At 36.0% G+C, this 19,276-nt stretch overlaps 1 protein-coding gene across 15 annotated transcripts in view; it reads right to left on the reverse strand.

Annotated features, from left to right (window-relative positions):
• Positions 1 to 19,276, reverse strand: part of LOC135306700 (dynein axonemal heavy chain 5-like) — a 149,622-nt gene that overhangs the window by 74,637 nt on the left and 55,709 nt on the right. For all 15 annotated transcript variants that reach the window (XR_010367487.1, XR_010367486.1, XR_010367490.1 and 12 more), the window contains 8 exons: positions 18,677 to 18,864; positions 17,287 to 17,481; positions 10,712 to 10,846; positions 9,503 to 9,692; positions 6,852 to 7,069; positions 5,646 to 5,957; positions 542 to 631; positions 221 to 457 (listed from right to left, as the gene is read on the reverse strand). Coding sequence is in view for 9 of the 15 variants with exons in the window: in XM_064431079.1 (XP_064287149.1) it covers positions 221 to 457; positions 542 to 631; positions 5,646 to 5,957; positions 6,852 to 7,069; positions 9,503 to 9,692; positions 10,712 to 10,846; positions 17,287 to 17,481; positions 18,677 to 18,864 (1,565 nt within the window). In the remaining 6 variants the exon portion in view is untranslated. The remainder of the gene's footprint in view (positions 1 to 220; positions 458 to 541; positions 632 to 5,645; positions 5,958 to 6,851; positions 7,070 to 9,502; positions 9,693 to 10,711; positions 10,847 to 17,286; positions 17,482 to 18,676; positions 18,865 to 19,276) is intronic.

Here is a 19,276-nt window from a genome sequence, read left to right on the forward strand (position 1 = left end):
CACTTCTGCTTCACTTCCAAATCTATTTCAAACGCACATTTCTGTTCTTTGCTGAAGATATTTATGGGGAAAATAAAAAAATCATTCAAAAAAAGAAGCTCTTGAGAATTTGGTAGTTAGTCTTCCTAACCAAGTTATGTAGGGTTGGAAATAAAATGTCTCTTACTAAATACATCTTGTGTACCCATTAAGAAAGCTTAGCATGTTGCAGCATACAAACCTTCTTTGACCAGTGCTCCCACTGTCCACAGGCATTGATAACAAATTCAAACATGGTTTCCTCTCCATTCACAGCTGGAAGCTCTTTCATTGCAGAGTGCTTCCGTAGGAACAGCTCCATTTTCAGCTTGTCATCTGGCTCCAGGAGGGCTCCAGCTGACCACATCACAGCGAAAACAAACAAGCGAGCAATATGTTCCTCACTGAGCTGCTTCTCATCTCGGCCAGACAGCAAACCCTGCAAAGTGGATGCAATATAGAACTACTGCCTTCCCAGAACAAATCACAGAATCAGAGAGAGAAAAACAGATGCCATATCTACCTGTAGGAGGTCAATGGCTTGCTTGATGTACATACATTCTAAAATCGACATTTTTGGTGTCACAGCAGAGAAAATAAAATCCATCATATCCTGGGAAGAAAAAAACCCCATTATTTAAAGATTCTCTTTACCAGTTTCAATGGCATGATTTATTTTCAGATGAGATCAATTCCTTATTTTCAAATATATTCTAAACTTTCTTTACAAACAACAACTGTCTCCATTTCTGGGCCTATAAATATTCAGACTTTGACCATGTTTTTTTTTTCCTAACAATAGCATATTAGAAAAATATCTTTGATGTACCAGAGTCAGCAGAGCTACTCATATAAGTTCCATAGAGTAATTTCCTGAAGAGCAATTTGAAGAATGCTGTTCAGTTACTTCAGGGATCTGCCTGCCATTTGTGCTCTGCACTAGAGATTTCAATCTACCACTGATATTTTTGTAGTAGGAAGATAAAAGCACTGATGATACATATATATATATATATAATGCACAAGCTTGCCACTATAAATTTCTATCTGTCTCATCTGTTCTGACTGCACCATACTGTACCAGTCCCTCTTGAAACCAATAGTGTCATTTTCCTGTAGAATCCCAGCAAGATCCAAAAAGAATTTTTGAACTGATCTTAATGGAAGTTGGACTTTCCTCAGGTTTATTCATAGTTTCTTCAACATGCTAGTGTAGGCTAGCATGTCTGTCTTTGCAAGTGTTTTGCAACACCTTGAGCAAAGTTTCAGATTGATGTAAAGTCCTCTCTGATTTGCAGCGCAAAATTTTAAAATATCAGTTGCCATCCAATAGTACAGACTGATGTAAATTATAACCTACTTCCACCTTCATTCAACAATCTGTAATATAATATTCTCCCTGGGGTTCTATTTGCCCTCTTAATCTTTGGAAATCAACACCACCTACTCATTCTGAGAAGTGAAAGTATAACAGGGATACTATGGGAGACAGTAATTTTGGAGGAATTAGATTTATAGATGTCATGTCCTGTCACAGAGAAAGCTAAGACAAAGAAAACATTCAACTGCGCAAAGACATAAACAATTTACTTAAATACTTTAAAAAAAAATCACTGAGCTGTTTTCCCACATGCTTACCAGCTTTGTTTCACGTCTCAGTTTAATTTTTGCCACTGAAGTTCTCCCAGTACCTTATGCTGATATTTATTGTCACAGAGAATGAATCAATATTTTTACCCATCCTCCTGAGTTCCATCCCACTAGAATACCAGGTAACATACACACAACAAAAATTCACTTAGGCACCTTAATCTCGAGTAGGGTTTATAGATAAATGGTCTAAGAAGACAATCTGAGTGTGGGCACACACAGAATTATGAAATAGGTAGGGTTGCAAGGAACCTTAGAGGTCATCTACTTCCTTCACCCCACTATGGGCAGAGATGCCACCCACTCTATCAGGTTGCTTCTTTTGTTATTTCTTGCTGACTAGCACAAGTACCTCCACCTCTGTGTGCTGCCTTTTTGTTGTTTTCCCTCAAAAATGCCTGGTCCATCCCCAGTGGTACATAGGGTCCTCAGCTGAGTAACTGAGGGTGTTATGGGAGCCACAGGGGAGTGCCCACTGTGGGAAATTCAGATGTAAGACTTTGAGAATCTGGAGCTAAATCTCACTGAGATCCAGCTTCTTCATCTGTAAAATAGACCAGATGTCTCATAGGGCACTGTAAATTGTTTAATAATTGATTTGAAACACACAGAATATAGATATTTCATGCGTCAAAGTATTCTGTACTATCAAGAGCCCAATTTTCACCAGAACTAGTTTTATGGTACTTATGATTCCAATGAGATTTCCGTAGTTTATGAAGGGTTTTTTAATGTTTTATTTTTCTTTGAGTTTATGGGGAAAAAATCAGTTCCATATATACTAGTATTTTATTACTACTACAATTTTTAAAAGAATACATTGCTGAAAAAAGGATTCAGTATTAACACAGACATTTAATTTCTTGGACAGGGGGACTGCAAAAATGAGTTGGGTCATGACAAATACACGTAAGTTTTTAAGAATTTGGATCAGCAATTTGCTATCCCTTACAAGAGGGCTGAAAAACTAAATCATATGCTAAAATCTCGTATTAAAGAATGACCCTTTTACACAGAGTACGTTCACTATAGAACTCACTGAACTACAGAACACTCTTCAGGACAGGAAGTTGGTAACATATTCAAAGGATTTAGACAAGCAAAAGAACAATTCAGTAATAGAAAGTTATTAATACTTGTAATATTAATTTTAACATCAGCATTTAAATATTAAAGGTAAGAAAATCTTTGGATTATATATTCAGCTCTATGCTCCAGGCACAGTAGCAGCCTTTACACAAATTGGCTTAGTGTGAGATTTAATGTGGAGGAAGAAAATTAGTCACATCTGAAAATTAAGTTGCTACTACATGTTTTTTTTCATTTAAACAATACCTGAATATGCTGAAACTTATGTTACTCACTTAACATCCGTCACTGGTTTGAGCTTCACACTTTGCAGACAATCTCAATAACACCACTCAGGTAACTATTTTAATTATTTCAGTTCTTTGAAACTGTCTCAGATAATTACTTCCATCGCCTAAGCAATTCAGTTGCTTACAGGTAGCAGCATCATTCACAGACCAGGAATTGGCAGTGAAGATTCTAAATTTAAGAGAGACTCTTTATAGGGATGGGAGTTTATTTGAAATTACTGCAAAGCAGGAAATGTTGCTGAGAAGAAAGAATTGCGAACGAGAGGGAGAAAGTCCAACCTCTCAAACACTGTTCTAAAAAAAACCCTGTAGAAATAGAAAGTATTCAAAGATCATCTTAAATTTAAATAAGGTTGTGTTTAGGGGTTTGATTTTGGTTTTGGAATTTTTCTTTTGTATTTTGATTTGTATTTTTTTTAATGCAGAAAAAATGGTGACTTACAGTGCCATTTATAATATACATTAAAAGAATAAATACATTTTTTCCACTGATTCACAGCTATTATTCTCTGCTTTTTCCTCCTCCATTACTGCTACCTGCTGCACCTTTATTGAAAATTACTTTATCCAACATGAAGACTTTCAGTGGCAAATGCTATTTTGACTGGCATAAATAACAAGAGTGTTTTGTAAGCAAATTGGAATTATTATAGCTTTTGTCTTACATCTGTTTTACATCTATTTTAGTTGAGTTTAGATTAAATTCAGAAAGTCTCTATATGTCTGCCTAAGACTGAGTCTCCTTGGTTACTATATTTCCATCTATACTCTAATCTTCATGTTCTTTGAAAAATCAGATCTTTCTAAGATGTTTATATCCACGTTTTTCTTAATACTAGCATTAAATCCACCAAGGTCTATATCTGGGGCTTGACTACCACTGTTGATGAATCTTATTTCAAAAATTTTCTCTTTGAATTTTATCCTTTTTTTAATGTGGCAAAAAATAATAACTATAAACAGAGCCATGTGAACACAAAAGTAGTGTTGCTCTCATCTATAAAATCACTTTTATTGCCTCTATTATTTGAGAAGCAAAGACAGCACATTAAAAGTGAAAGAAAACTGCCAGCATGACAGCTTTCATTTACATTTTGATAGCTGTAAATGCAGTCTTCAGCACTGAACTAACTTCATATTTCACTGCATTTTCATTTCTTAATCTAATAAAATACATATTTTTCTGGACTTTATTGCTATTGCTTCGGGCTTGGGCATTTTAAGTGTTGTTGTTATGTTTTCAGAGCAACTTGTAGCATAAAATATAAATAGAATTGTGGCAAAGAAGCAGTAAATTGACCCACATACACATTACATTGGAAGCATATTTTAAAACTCATTATCAGAATTGTTTCTCTTGCTGCTGCAGTAAATACTATGTCATATCATTATGTTTTGGAGGTAGAACAAAACTAATAGCATGTTAAACATTAGTTTTAAAGTAAATGTGCACTGAAATGAAAAGTAGAATCTTAGAAGACATTTGTTAACATTCAGGGCATTCTAATCCTATATCAATCATTGCTTTAACCATGATCTATTAAAAGCTTTCTGAAATGTCACTCAAAGTTCATTAAAAACTGCATTTTTAAAATGCAAGAGCAATGAAAAATATTACAGGAGAAACCCCTGTGAAATCCAACACAAATTACATGAGTAAACAGGCAGGAGCAAGCTGATGAAAAACCAAGGTATGCTGGAAGTTGCATTCATTTTAGAGATATTGAGGAAATCAGAAGATAACAACACTGAAAGGTTGCAAAGACATAACTATTTCTTTAAAAACATTCAAAAGCAAAAATAAATATTTCAATATGATGGAAGTATACTACTGATATTATGCTTTTATACCCACCATTGAGTCCAACTATCCATAATATTGCTGGAACCTTTCTAATGATTCAGTAAGGTAAGGCCAAACAGAGGGGAAAACACTTAGGATTCTTGCTTTGGATATACTGATTGAACACAATTTAGTCAAACAATGTATCAAAGTGATGCAGTTTCAAAAGTTTCCATTGGAACAGAAACAGGGATAATAAAATCAGAAGAGACAACTATAGTCAGAACATCAGAACTATAGTCAGAGCTTCAGAGCACAGAACTATCCTGGGTTAATTTGAATTACATAATGTCTTTTTAAAAATAATAATGGATCAAATGCATTCCTGTTGCACCAGAGTGCAACAATTTCTTTCTAGCTCAATTTCTTTCTGAATTTACTTCTTTATATTTAAAACAAAATAAGAACTTTACCTTAGTGTATCCTAATAATTAAAACTGCAGTATTAAAATTACAAGCAAAAAGAGTATCTGTTTTACCAACATGCAATATAAAATAATCACAGGTTTAACAATTCATTGCCAACTATTGTATGCAGACAAAAAAAGCCTTCAGATTATTCATCTGTTATAGCTTCAGTCATTTATTAATGACAGAGATAATTTCCTCTCCTTTTCTAACCCTTCATCTTTAGTTTATTACATAAAAAAGAAATGTAAATAATTGAAAGAGCACTTGGGAAAAAGCAATGCTTCATAAAAAAAAAAAAAAGAATAAAAAATGCCTTTTTTTTACCAAAGTGGTTAATGAAGTACCTGAAATACAGCATTAAAGTAATTCCATAGGACATTGGAGTATGTGACCGGCAGTGTCTGCAGCCAAGCCCTTAAAATAGGCTTCCAGTCTAAAACTGAAGAACTCATGAAGACCATCCCATTACGAGAAACTGTTGCAGGGGAAGCATTGTCAATGTTGTGGGGCTCAAAAACAATTTTGCAGTTGGGGGACATTGGAATGCGATCTCCATTGGCCAAAGTAAGGGTCTTATTATCATCCAGAACAGAGTTCAGATTTTCAATCCATATTGCATCAACAGGTCCATCCAAAACTATCCAGATATGCTCGCCCTTAAAAAAACAAAAGGAGAGATACACACTTTCAACTCTACCTACACTGACCAAAAATACACATTTATGTAATATCAGAAAATTAACTCTTAGATATAAATAATGCTAATTGTGACATTTGGTGCTCAGCAAAAAAAAATATAAAAATGCAATTTTTTGTAATTTTCTCAGTGATTTTAATTCTTCTTTTGTTATCTTGCATCATACTAAAAAGGATATTAAGAAACAGCAACAAAAATTAATTTGTGCTGTACTGAGTAGAAAGTTGTGTCTTTCTTCTACAAAAGTACATCAGCCAACCCAGCATCTATCAAGATCAATGAAAACATTTCCCATTAAATGCAGTCATAGACACAGGCACAAAGTCAGTCCTTGTGGGATGTTACCCAAATATTTCATGTAAGGTGTCCCATTTGCCAAGCCAGAACTGGGGGGCTGTTCAGTAGATGTAATTGTGATTTCATGAAACATGATTGGCAGGTTTGGAGAAATGCCTACATCTGTTTCTTACCTAAGCCTTACATTCTGATATAACTAGTGAAATAAAGTGGCAATGACTTGAAAGCAGACAGCAGAAAATTGACTTTACTGTCCTCACATCAAAACATGAACATACCTTGCTTTTTGTGTTTGGACTGCTTACAGAAGGAACCAAAGCACTTAAAATATTTTCTAAATTAATTTTGGAACCTCAAATGCTTGGGAATCCTAGTGCGATCTGGGATATGTATCTAATTCTGACTCTTGTGCACATTGAGCTCATCAGACACAAAGTAAAATTAACACGGCATATTCCCATTGGATTTTAAAATGGAAAAACTTTCAGATAAATGACAGGTAATGACAACTTACAGAAACAGTATTAAATGTCTGTCATGATACAATATCCATTACCTTCTTTGCCTTTAAAGTTTTTCTCCATAATGTAGAGAAAATACCATCTGTCCAGTCATTTGTAGCAACATCAAGGGTACCGAACATCTGGGAAGCTGTGATTGCCTTTGGGTTCATTCTCATCTCTTTATGAGGAGCACCACAATCTGTCATTGCTTTCATCAAAATATGAATGCATTTTGTCTTTCCTGCCCCAGTTGGACCTAGAGTCATCATACCTTAAAATAATATAAACATGGTTTAAAATGAAATGTCAATGTGTCCTGCTACCATTTAATGGTTCATTGCATCAACGATCCTTGTTTTATTTTTATCAAAAGCCAATACAAAAGGATGTTTCTCACTCCACTTAATGTTGATTGAAACAGAATTTGAAACTATTATTTAAAGGCCTCTATAAATGTCTCTCTATTATGATAGGCAAGCCTATGTGGGTCTGTATCCTCCCTCAGGCAATTATTTTCTTTTTTCTAATGGGATAACACAACCGCCTTTTGATGTTCTCATGCAATGATATTGACATGAATGATGGCAAAAAAATCCAGACATTTCTAAATGTATTTAATGAGAATAAGTATCCTCAGCGACATACAAAATCAAGTGCATCTTTCTGATGCAAAAGTATCAAAAATATGTACCTGCATCCACCCATGATGGGATTTAATAGATCTTTCCTTCATAAAAACTATTAAGAGCAACCACACTTAATTCGTCAGTGTATACATGTTATCTAAGAGAAATAAATTGTGTCTTCAACAATAAATTGAGCCTACTGTTGATCTACTTTAGTTATGTTTTCATTCAAGAGGCCCAGAATCTGTCCAAAATCAGATGGGACATTCAAATTGATACTTCCAAAGTCATTTAAAGGACCTAGATAACACCTATTAGCCCTAAAGGCAGCTGGACATCACATTCCTTAGTTGGCTTTGAAAACTTCTTCAACAAAAGTATAGTACAGTCACAAACCCAAATAAAAAATCTAATCCAGTGTCATGCAAATTGTGTGACGTTTCCTCCGAAACTAGAGGGAGGTGGATGTTCCCTGAAACAAGCTGAGGACTCAGAAAATCACTACTCATGCCATATGTTACATATGGGGAAATCTAATACAAACTCTTCAATGTTAGCCAAATGGCTTTTTTGCTGGTTTCAGTGACATTTCAACCAAAATTTTTATGCCAAACAGATTTCAGGATCCATGCACTGAATCTCTCTCTCTCTCTGTGTGTGTGTGTGTGTGTGTGTGTGTGTGTGTGTGTGTGTGTGTGTGTGTGTGTTTTAAATTTTCAATTCTATTGTGACCTCTCCATGAATTCAAGTTCATGAGTAGGACAAGGGGAAGTCAGGAAAACATAATATTTTTTCCTTCAGTGCCGTAACTTTTGTTTTATAAAGTCAAAAAACTTCTGGTTTGAGCACCCAACTGTTCAGATAAGAATGTGGAGCTGCATGATCTGGGAATAGTAGGGATGTGTGGAGAGAAGAGACATCTAAACGTCATGGTGGATCCTGAAGATTTTTGAGGAATATTGGAGCTTTAGAGTCTCAGAGATCAACCAGCTTCTTTTAAAAAGAGACACATTTATTCATAACTAATAGCATTAAAACTTCCATAGTTCCTGTATAGAAATAGCTGTTATGGAATACTGCATCCAGAAACCTGGATGTAAACTAGTAAGTCTGCACAGCACTAACCAGTTCTTCAGTCTAACCAATAATCTGAATTAAAAGTTTGAGACATTAAGGGCTCAGACTGTGGTATGTGAATGAGTATTTCCTTTCATTTATTTCATTAGTTTAAGCTCACTATTATTATGACAAGAAAAGGGAGAATAAGAAGGATGATATCATTATAAATCTTTGCTCTTTAGTTACATTTCCTTAATATTTCCCCCTTATTATACTAAAAATCATTAGCTAGACGTTAAGGGTATGGGGAATATTTTAAAGTAGGGGTATTTTTTTTTCACTGAGCTATGAATTGTAAACCTGGATTTACTGCTGTCTATGATACCCTTCCTAGGACAGGATAAACTTTACTCAATGGCATTTTCTGCACTGTAAAAATGAATTTTCATAGAATCAAATAATGGTTGAAATTGGAAGGGACATCTGGAGTCCATCTTGTCTAACTCCCCTTATCCTGCAGGAGGAAAGCTTATTTCTTCTCAGTTTAAATGGCAAGAATCGATCACAAAGAAAACACTTGGAATTACATCATATGCATGGTAGAATCTATCAAAATAAAGGTCTGAAAAATTACTTTTGGTAGTCTTCTCAACATTATAATCTCACAGTAACATTAAACTCAAGCTTCATGACTGAACTCTGAATGGTTTTCAGAACACTGAACAAAATTGCTGTTTCTGGATTTGAATGAATATATTTTAACTTGTTCTATAGAAACTTCAATCACAAAAGGCCACACTCATACTCCCCATAAAAATGTAATATAACAAAGGATTGCACACTAAAATAAAGGTCATAACAGCTTCCTAAGCAAAATACCCACATAGGCTTTAAAAATTACATCTGTTAAATTTTTTAAAATATTTTAAATGAAATTAATCTGCATTCTAGTGGCAGATAATATAATGAATGTAGTCTCAACTACAATGCAGTCTCAAAGCCTCATCTAGCATGCTAACCATGTCGGACTCGTTGAGTTTCATACAGCTGAATAAGTTTAAGTATCCATGGTGGATGATTAATAAGCCCTGCTTCCTCTGTCTGTTTTTGGATAGCTGACTGTAGCTCAGGATACCCAGATTTATCCAGAGTAATTCCAGGGAATAGGTCATTAATGAGACTCATAAATAAAGGTTCATCTTCATCCACCTGTCAAGGATAAAGTAGGGGGAAACACATTATTTATTTATTGAAATTATTATTATAGTTGTAAACAATCTTCAAGATAAGCTACTTAAAAGATGGCAGTAAAAAATCTTATCTCTTCCAAAGCAAATATTATAATTATCCATCAGTTTTATGAAGCAAGTTTCATACAATGAAATCACAAGTAGTAATTTCTAAATTAAATCCTTTAGGCTGATAAAAATTTCAAGAACTTAATATCGTTTTCTTCAATGTATACACACACATATATTTCTTCATTTGTTACATAAGCCAGCAAGATTTATTCCAATCATATTTTGCCTTAGAATTTTTATGATTTTTCCTTCTGTAAATCACTGAAGCGTTACTATAGGTTTGAATGTGTGTACCAACACTCTAAAGAGATTATCATCAGAAACAGAGTCATTGGTTCCATCACAAAAGTGGCTCCCAAGGTAAATACACAGAGTCTAGACATGCTATAACCTTTTAATTACAGCAATAAGAAGAAAGATGAATATTTTAAATAGTATTATCGCAAGATGTTACACTACACCAGTAGGTATTAGCTGCTTCCAATTACCTCACTTAATGCAATTCCTATGATGTTCAGAAAAGGTAACAGACTCCCAAGAAATGTATAAATTGAAATTCTGGATTAAGAATGATTTTTGGTGACATTATTAAGAGTTAATACAATGTATTCTTCCTTTCTCTCCTTAGGGTAAATAGAATTAAAAACAAGAGGCAATTAGAGGACCAGGTAGATCCCCTAGGATCTCATGGTATTTCCAAAGATTTTTTCAGTTTAAGCTTATGATGTGTTTTCCTCTCTTTAAAAGACAAATTGTGCTCACACAGTAACTGCATTCTGATTCTCAACTCACTTATAAATCATATTAAAAACTGCAAAATAATGTATCCAACTGGTGAAGAAAAATAGCTTTTCAAAGTGCATAATAAAGACCCTTAAAATGCAAAAAAAAATACTCTATTGGGCAAAGTCATCAGTGTTACAGTACCAGTTTGGAGAGGTTCATGTCCCGCAGAACTCTCATCACAACAGTTTTCTCTGGCTCTTGGGGATTAGACCTTTTCACTGCGCCAAGTGTTCTTAAAACAGACAGGATATTTCTAAGACCAAAGTCATAGTGAACCTTGAAATAAAGCACAAACAAAATTGGAACTATAAATACCAAACAGATCAAAACAAAAAAGAAGAGAGGACTGAAAATTAAATTCACTAAATAAATGAATATAATAGAACTTCTCAATAATATGAAATTCACAGCTCTTCATCTTTTCAAATAGTTTTCCAGTGTTGTTGTTATCAAATCCTGGAGATATTTTCTAGTGTTGTATGTCCATACTAGAAAGTGTACTTTCTGGTGATACAGAGCTCACCCTTATTTCCTAGGCTGACAAATTGGAAAAATACACTGTGTAAATCCCAGAATTTTCGGAAAAAAAAAGAACTTATTGATTTGGTTTGCAGATGATACCAAATTGGTGAACTAGATCACAACTAGAGTTCAAAATTACCAAGGGAAATTCAATACCTTATCTATGTATGATGCAATTAAATAAAGGCAAGCACAAAATAGTAAATATTGTAATAACCAATTGCACCAATAAAGAGTAACAACTCTTCTTCACTGAGTTTAGAAATAAATCAGGTGCACAAAGCTTTGCAAAAAAATATCTGACATTGGATTGATGTCACAGGCTTCCCAATGACTATCTGCAGTTTTAGTGTGCAATAAAAATATAAACGTTCTTTTAAGGACAATTGAAAATATATTTCCATTGTAGTTCACATTTCTACACGGTGACCACAAGCTGGATTCCACATTTGGAGATGAGCCCTACAGAAGAGAAATTTGAAAAGGAAAAAACCAAGTGATCAGTTGACTAGAAAACATATTGTTTCAGGGAAAAGTATTACAAAATCTACTGTAAAAGTAGGAAGAGTGAATATGTAGGATGAGTGATGATAAAAGTCTTCAACATGCAAAAGATACCAGCAAAGAGGAAGACAGGACAAATAGAAAGGAAATAAAGTAATTCGCTTAACTACAGCAAGGGGGATTAAAGTTAACTTTTAGAGAAAACTGTGGCCATAACAAAAATGAAACTTTGAATCACATTGATTGCCTGGGAAACTGCAACCTATCCATCAATAGAAAACGTTAAGAACATTGACAAACATTAATAGCAAATTATTTAATCAAGAATTATTTTTCCTCCAGAAAGGTGGATGGATGACTCCTCAAGGCTCTGCTCTGCCTCATTTTCTATTATTCAATCAGGTGCCAAATTGTTACCAGTTGAAATTTTTAGGTATGAATATGCAGCCACACACTGCCAGGAAATCTTATTTGCAGATGGAAACATTTACACAAAAAGATCAACAACATAGTGTGATATTGATGAACTCAGACATCACCTGACTTCATCATCATTTAGTAAATGGCATGTCCTAGTGAAATTCCCAGAATCATGACAAGGACTGATATATTTCTTTTTCTCCATGCTAGATGACCATCAATGACATATTGGAAGGAGTTCAGCAAGTGATGACTATGTGAGAGGAAAGGAGGCAATGTCAAAATCTTCAATAGGGGAAATCAAAACAGTTTGCATAATGAAAAGATTCTTCACAATAAGAGTGGCCAAACAGAAAAGGTACCCAGACAGTCTGAATATCTCCATCTTTAGAGATACTTGGATACTCAAAACTCAAAAAAGGCCTTAGCAACCTGCTGTAATGTGGTAAGCATGAAGCTGGACAAGGTGACCTCTAGAGGTCCCTTCCAACTTACACAAGTCTGTGATTCTATAGAAGTGATGACTTTGTTAAATTTGAATAAATATTTTCATACCTACCAAAAAATTTAAAATAAGCTTAAATGACTTTTAAAGACAGAACTTCTGATGCATTCCAACTAGCCTACATGATGGGTGGTTCAAGGTGACCATCCTTTATTTACCTTAATCTGGTTTCTAGTTTTAAAAGTTCTTTGTTTTTTGGGAACAGCACAGAAGAGCTAGGATTTATTGGCAAATGTGGATTATGAGTTATTTCTTTGCTGCATCTTTTAACAGCAATCTTTAAACTTTGTGCCTGAGCAAAATGGACTGCAGTGGTATAGCTGATGCTCTTGAAATAAAGAATTAAAAATATCAAATACAAAAAGTCTCTTTACTAGAAGCAGAGTTTTGCTCCATGTAGAGAAGAAAAAAGGGATATCAGTGGTTTGCTCCATATGAAAGCATCTTAAAGAGATGATTCTCAAAAAGGGATTATCACCTCATTTGCTTTCAAGCTTTCTTAGGTTTTTTTTTTTCAGTTTCTGTTTTTCCTTAAGCTGTATGAGGCTTTGTGGAAGGAGGTTCTAGGGAAGAAGTCCCATAACAAAGCGAAGAAATTCACCTTTGGAGCTCTGTCAGAATAATTCTTTCACAGGCTTGTGTACACCTTGGGCTTCCTACATTGCTAAGGACTATTCTTTTACTTTACTGTTTATTGTTTTTCTTTACTGAAGGAGATGACAGTCAGTCAAGGTGCCTTTGACTACTTGTGAGTCAGAGTTGCTCTTTCTACAGAGTCTGCATTTGTGTGTGTAAAATGTCTGGAGGACTTCATGTGTTTAGACTTTTAGATTTTCTGTGGGGTAAGTTCAGCTGGTGAATGCTTGTTTGCATTATTTACTTCTGTTGATATACTGCATTTGCTGAAAACAAGCAATGTTCTGCCATTTCCTATTGCACTTGTTCTTTATGTGACCCTGATCTTTCCAGCCAACTGCCTGGAAAATCCAGTACTATTTAACTTGAAATTTCAAATTAACCATTAAAAATTTGAATAAATAAGTTCCACCAGGAAAGAAAGATTCATACAAATTATAGGGTCACAGAATGGTTTGAGCTGGAAGTGACCCTAAAGATTATCTAGTTCCAACCCCCCTGCCATGGGTAGGGACACCATCCACTAGGTTACTCAGAATCCCATCCAACCTGGCCTAGAACACTTCCGGAGATGGGGAGTCCAGAAACTCTCCAAGCAACCTGTTCCAGTGTCTTACTAACCTTTACAATCAAGAATTTATTTCTAATGTCTAATTGAATATGCCTCTAAGAAAGACTGTCTGTACTTTATAATTTTAGTTTTCTGACTACACAGAAACAATTTATGTCCCACTATACTCTTAGAAATATGTTCAGTTCATGAGACTCCCATATCTAATCTGATGAACTCATTAGATCTCTCTATATATAATCACATATCACATTAGATGTATTCCCCAACCTACAACAAACTTCACAAGGAACTTCAGCAAGTGTTTCAAATTATTTCATTACTACTACAATATCAACACACATTCAAGGAAGGAAGTGGTGGACCCAAGTGAGAAGCAGAAGATCCAGGCTGTGGTGGACAATAGAGATGTCAAGTGTTATGTATATTATGGTAAGTCGTGCTGATAGAATATATATATATATTTAAATAAAATATAAAACCTTGAAATCACACTAGCAAGGGAAAAGGGGATTGCTTCACAGGGTGGCGAAAACCGCAGCTGGCAGTCGAGGAGGAGGTGTGTCATTAACGTATGAAGTGGACCTAGCCTGCACAGGACATGGGCGTTCTCACTGCTATGAACAAGAGAACACCCAGCAATGATGGCCCACAGAGATGTTCATCTCAGAGGGATGAGACCATCAGGGACATACATCTGAATGCAGGATTCCGGGAACCAAGGAAAGGATACGCATCAGTTCCCAGACGAGGTTTTGTCCAGCACAGGACTGAGAATAGAGGCAACATGAATATGAAGAACCCTGAGGAAAGACAAAGGGACTCCACCACGGGCAAGAAAAAGAGTATAAGAATGGACTCTGCCAAGCGGCATTTGTGAACAGAGGGGGATTCGATACGATAGAGGCCGGATCTGAGTTCACCCAGTTTCGATCCCGGGGTTGGTGCTGTCCTTGTTTGCTGGCTGTCAGGAATGTATATCAGTCGTGAATAAATTCCATTTTTAGTTTTATTAAATTGGCTGGATCGATTTTTACCTATAACATCAAGGATGGTGGAACAGTGTGGAAAGTGACCCTTCTCAAGTGCATGTGTATGGATAAGGACAGGTGAAGACAACAGTTTCGTGACAGGAGTCTCACAGTAGAAGGAGGTGCTAATTTGAAGTGTCTGTTTGCCAAGGCACGCAACATGACAACAAAATGTAAAAATTACAGCTCTGTGTGCAGAGCAAACAGTGTACAGTCAAACTAGGAAATATGGGGGCATAGGTACAATGGATGAATACAGATTCTTTAGGAAGGACAAGACAGGATGGAGAGATGGGAAATTGCCCTTTAAAGTGAAAGAGTGGGAACACTTTCCCTTAGGATGGCTAATGAACCAGTTGAGAGAATTTGTGTTAGAATTAGAGGCCTCAACAACACTGTAGCTCAACAACATCTGATGTCTGCTGCAAACATCCTGATAAGGAAGAAGCTGATGAATCTTTCTTTCAACAACTGGAATGAGCCTGTTCTTTGCAAGCCCTGATCCTCACTGGGGCTTGACACACCTCAATATCTGCTGGAAGGGCAACACAGCAGGGCAGAGCCATTCCAGGAGGTTTCAACAGTCTCTCTGATAACATACTCACACACAAAATGTTAACTAGACAAGGTGGTCAGACATTTCAACAGCTTGACCAAAGAGGCTGTGAAGTGTTTGTTTATCCTTGGAGATATTCAGAGCTCATCTAGACAAGGTGCTGAGCCACCTGCTCTAGCAGATCTCACTTCAAGAAGAGGTACAGCACCTGTTCACCTGCAGAAGTCCCAGAGAAAAAGATCAATTTTTCTCTAATTTAATGACTGAATAGAATGGATTTAGACAAGAGCAGGACTGTCCAAAGGGCTGCTCACAGGCACAGGCAAGACAAACTAGTATATACTATGGGCTTTCAGAAAGCCATGCTTCCTGGCTCATGCTACCAAGTATGATGATCCTTGATATGATACATGATGTAAATGGTTAGAAGAAAGATCATTATACCAGGCTTCTCTGATGGATAATGTAGAAATGTTAGGTGATCCTGAAGAAATTATAAATATGCACGGAAGACTATTCCCCAGACACATCATGGCTTACTTATCAAGAACTATGGAATTTAAGCTATAAGAAGATATAAGCATAAGATACAGAGGTAAAATTGTGATGTAGCCAAGTGTAAGAGCTGGGCCTATGTGCACACCCAGAACACTTGGTCATTAATTTTCATAAATATCAAGGACCTCCCTTGCTAGCATTAGCATATATGAGGCAAAGGACTGATCTGAGACAAGGTGATTGAGCTGCCTTCACAACAAAGCATTTGAATAACTGGCACAGGAGTTTTCCCAGTGGGAATCTCAGACAGTTCCACAGAGTCCTCCAGGTTGTTCCTATGATCTCTATGCCAACTGATAAGACTTACGTATATGCTTCAGTATGTTGATTAACAAGATAAATGGAGAATCTCCTTATCTCTGAGGTTCCAGAGGGCCATTTCTGCTGGAGAAATTACCAAACTGCACAGAGAAACTCTGCACTCTCTGTGCAGATGCAGTAATGATAGTGTATAAAATATTGTACACCCTTAAGATAGTTAAAATAAATGTTGTACAGTTAGGTTTTGTGTGGGTGTGTGCACTTTCAAGTACACTGTCCAAGGGTGAACCAGTTCCAGCATCTGTGACAACACAAAACAAGCAAAGCACTTCTGCAGAGGTAGAAGGTCAAATTTCTGATGCCTGCTTACATGCCTTTTTCACATTGAAGGAAAGAATCATGTCCTGAACAAAAAATGACCACACAAACTGAGGCAATATGAAAACTTAGTTTTACAAGGGCCAGGCACTAATAAATATGTGGTATAGAACTAAAATTATAGTAGTCTAATGTAATAGTATATTATAGTATAGTAGTATATAGAAGTACAGTATAGTCAATTAGCACAGTGATTAGCATCACTATCCAACCAAAGCAGGCATTTGAGCCACAATTCATCTACTGTTCATACAATTTCTCATTGAGACTCTCCAGCGGACAGGGCATTCAAAAGTCAGTACAGGGCATTCAAAAGGAAAGAACCAAATTTTCTTCTACTTTTAAACACCCCATCCCAAATGGAACAGCAGTATTCTCTTTCTAGCAGCACTCAGCAAGACAGAGCCTTGTAGGTACTCTGTAGTTATTTACAATTCTTACACTGCCTCTGATATAAACCTGGCCTTCATAAGTGAAGACATTGAAAAATGTGCCCTCTGCAAGTTCAGCACAGCAATATACACCGTTCCTCATAACTTCTCCAGTAACTGCACTCTGTTTAAGAATCACAAATCAAACTTCCCATACTACTCAATTTACTGTGAAAAATAAAAACAACATGATCATTTCAGACACTGTTTCTGGAACTTGAAACTGAAAACCCTTAAAAATGTATAGGCTCATGAGTGTAAAAATAATTACATATTCTATGAACGTATATTATCTCCATATCCTTCCAGTGACAGCTTACAGTTGGACAAATATTTATTTTACCTGTTTAGATAACTGCTCTTCACAGAGTTTGTAGAGTGTATAGAATTTTTGACTGAGGATTTGGTTGTCTCGGAAACCAGCACTTGCCAGCTTGACTCGCATAATAATGCTACGGTCAGGCACCATCATGGCAACCGTGCGAAACTGAATCTTCAGATTTTCGGGAAGTTCCTGTCTTCCTGCATAGCCAGGGTTCTGAAAATGCAATTTATAAACCCAAACAATATATAATGGTGCAAGGTAGGAAGTTTTATCTTTCCTGTTCACCATTCAGCAAATACAGGAGCACATGCAATATTTCGAAGGATAATTTGAGCTTGTCACAATGACACGTCAGTGCACAGTTGCCTCAGTACTGCAGTTGGGGTAGGGGGTATCACAGGTTATTTGGAGATGTCCAAGACCAAAAGATATAGACAGGCAGCCACTTACAGATCTTGCTGCAGCTCTTTTAAATGGTTACTTCCTCAGAGTCATGACAGTGTTCCAGTGCTGGAGGTTACTGTCCCCTGTGAGCATTCCCAGACCATTTCAGCGCAAAGCCACTCAAGCAGTGCAAGCCATTACCGAGGATAATTTAAACTAATGGATCTGACCTTTCTCTGAAGGTGTCTAAGTCATTCATATGAGTACTGCATGGCTCAGTTGTGACAACTATAGTCACTAGCTGTGCAGTGATAATTTCTTTCATCTTTTTCAGCTCTTTCCAAACTGTCTTCCCCCTGGCCTTTGTATGGCATTTATTTGCCCTCTTTTTCAAATTACTGTGATAACACTAACACATTTTAAAGGTAGAACTCCCTAAAATAAAGACAAAGGCTTCCATTTTGAGTGGGTATGTATGTAGCTACGGAGGGAGAGATACAAAGATGATTTTAAGGCATTCTTATACTTTCCTGCTGCTTTGCTCCTGCACTGCTAGAAGCAGTCCACAGGCACCAAAGATAAATCTTCAGGAAGCCAGTGAACCAGAGTGTGGGTGGCTTCCCTCATGCCGTCTTCTAGGACTGAGGTCAAAACTTCTTCCCGGGTGGTAAAATACTGACCAGACCAGCTGCAGTAGTCCTTGCAGTGGTCAATTCTGTTTTATTTTGACAGACTTTGACTAAAAAAATATGAGGGGGTTAAATTTAATCTCAGTCTGTCAAATATTCAACTAAAAAAGTCCTTAAAATACATAGTTAATGATAAATGCATACCTCAAGTCCTAAGATCCAGTTAAAAATATGGACAAGAGAAAATTATATCATAATTATTTTACCAAATTATTGTTCAAGTTTCACTAATTATTTTCTAACAGTTCCAATGTTTCAACAGGGAAATTTCAATAGGAAATGGAACAGAAAAGATTTTTCACAATGATGCCATTTACATGTATTTACAGACATACCATAGTCAGAAATATACCAAATTCTCTGTCCATCTCAACGACATCACCATCAGTGAAAGTGAATTTCAGTTTCTTTTTTTTCTTACACTGAAGTACAATATATATCTGCTGAGCCGCCACTGATAAAACTGGAAGTTCAATGCGGTTAAATTCATCAAAGCAACCCCACGCACCTGACTGAGCTAAACCTAAGAAAAGCAAAAAGAGAAATATTCTGTTAAAACAGCAGATCAAACAAGGGTAATTTATACACAAAATAGAACATGTTCTATACAACTTAGTGTAACATGAGAAGAGAACCTGAACACTGAAAAAAATGAGAAGTAAAAACTCAAAATAAGTTGCGCTGTGCATTAATGACACTCAGAAAAAGTATCACCCCTTGAATGAAAGATACATAAACTTCTTTACAAAGAATCCTGGACTTCTACAGCAACCATTAGGAAGGAAGTATTAATTAATACTGTATATAGTATTATATAGCAGCATAAATGTGCATGGAAACTACTATCATGGTAACTAGTACTATAGTAGCATAAATATAGTATGGAAACTCATCTATACAGCGGATGAAGTAGTCAAAGATGAGCTTGAGAAACA

This window comes from Passer domesticus, chromosome 1, assembly GCF_036417665.1.
Source record: "Passer domesticus isolate bPasDom1 chromosome 1, bPasDom1.hap1, whole genome shotgun sequence".
NCBI lineage: Eukaryota > Metazoa > Chordata > Aves > Passeriformes > Passeridae > Passer > Passer domesticus.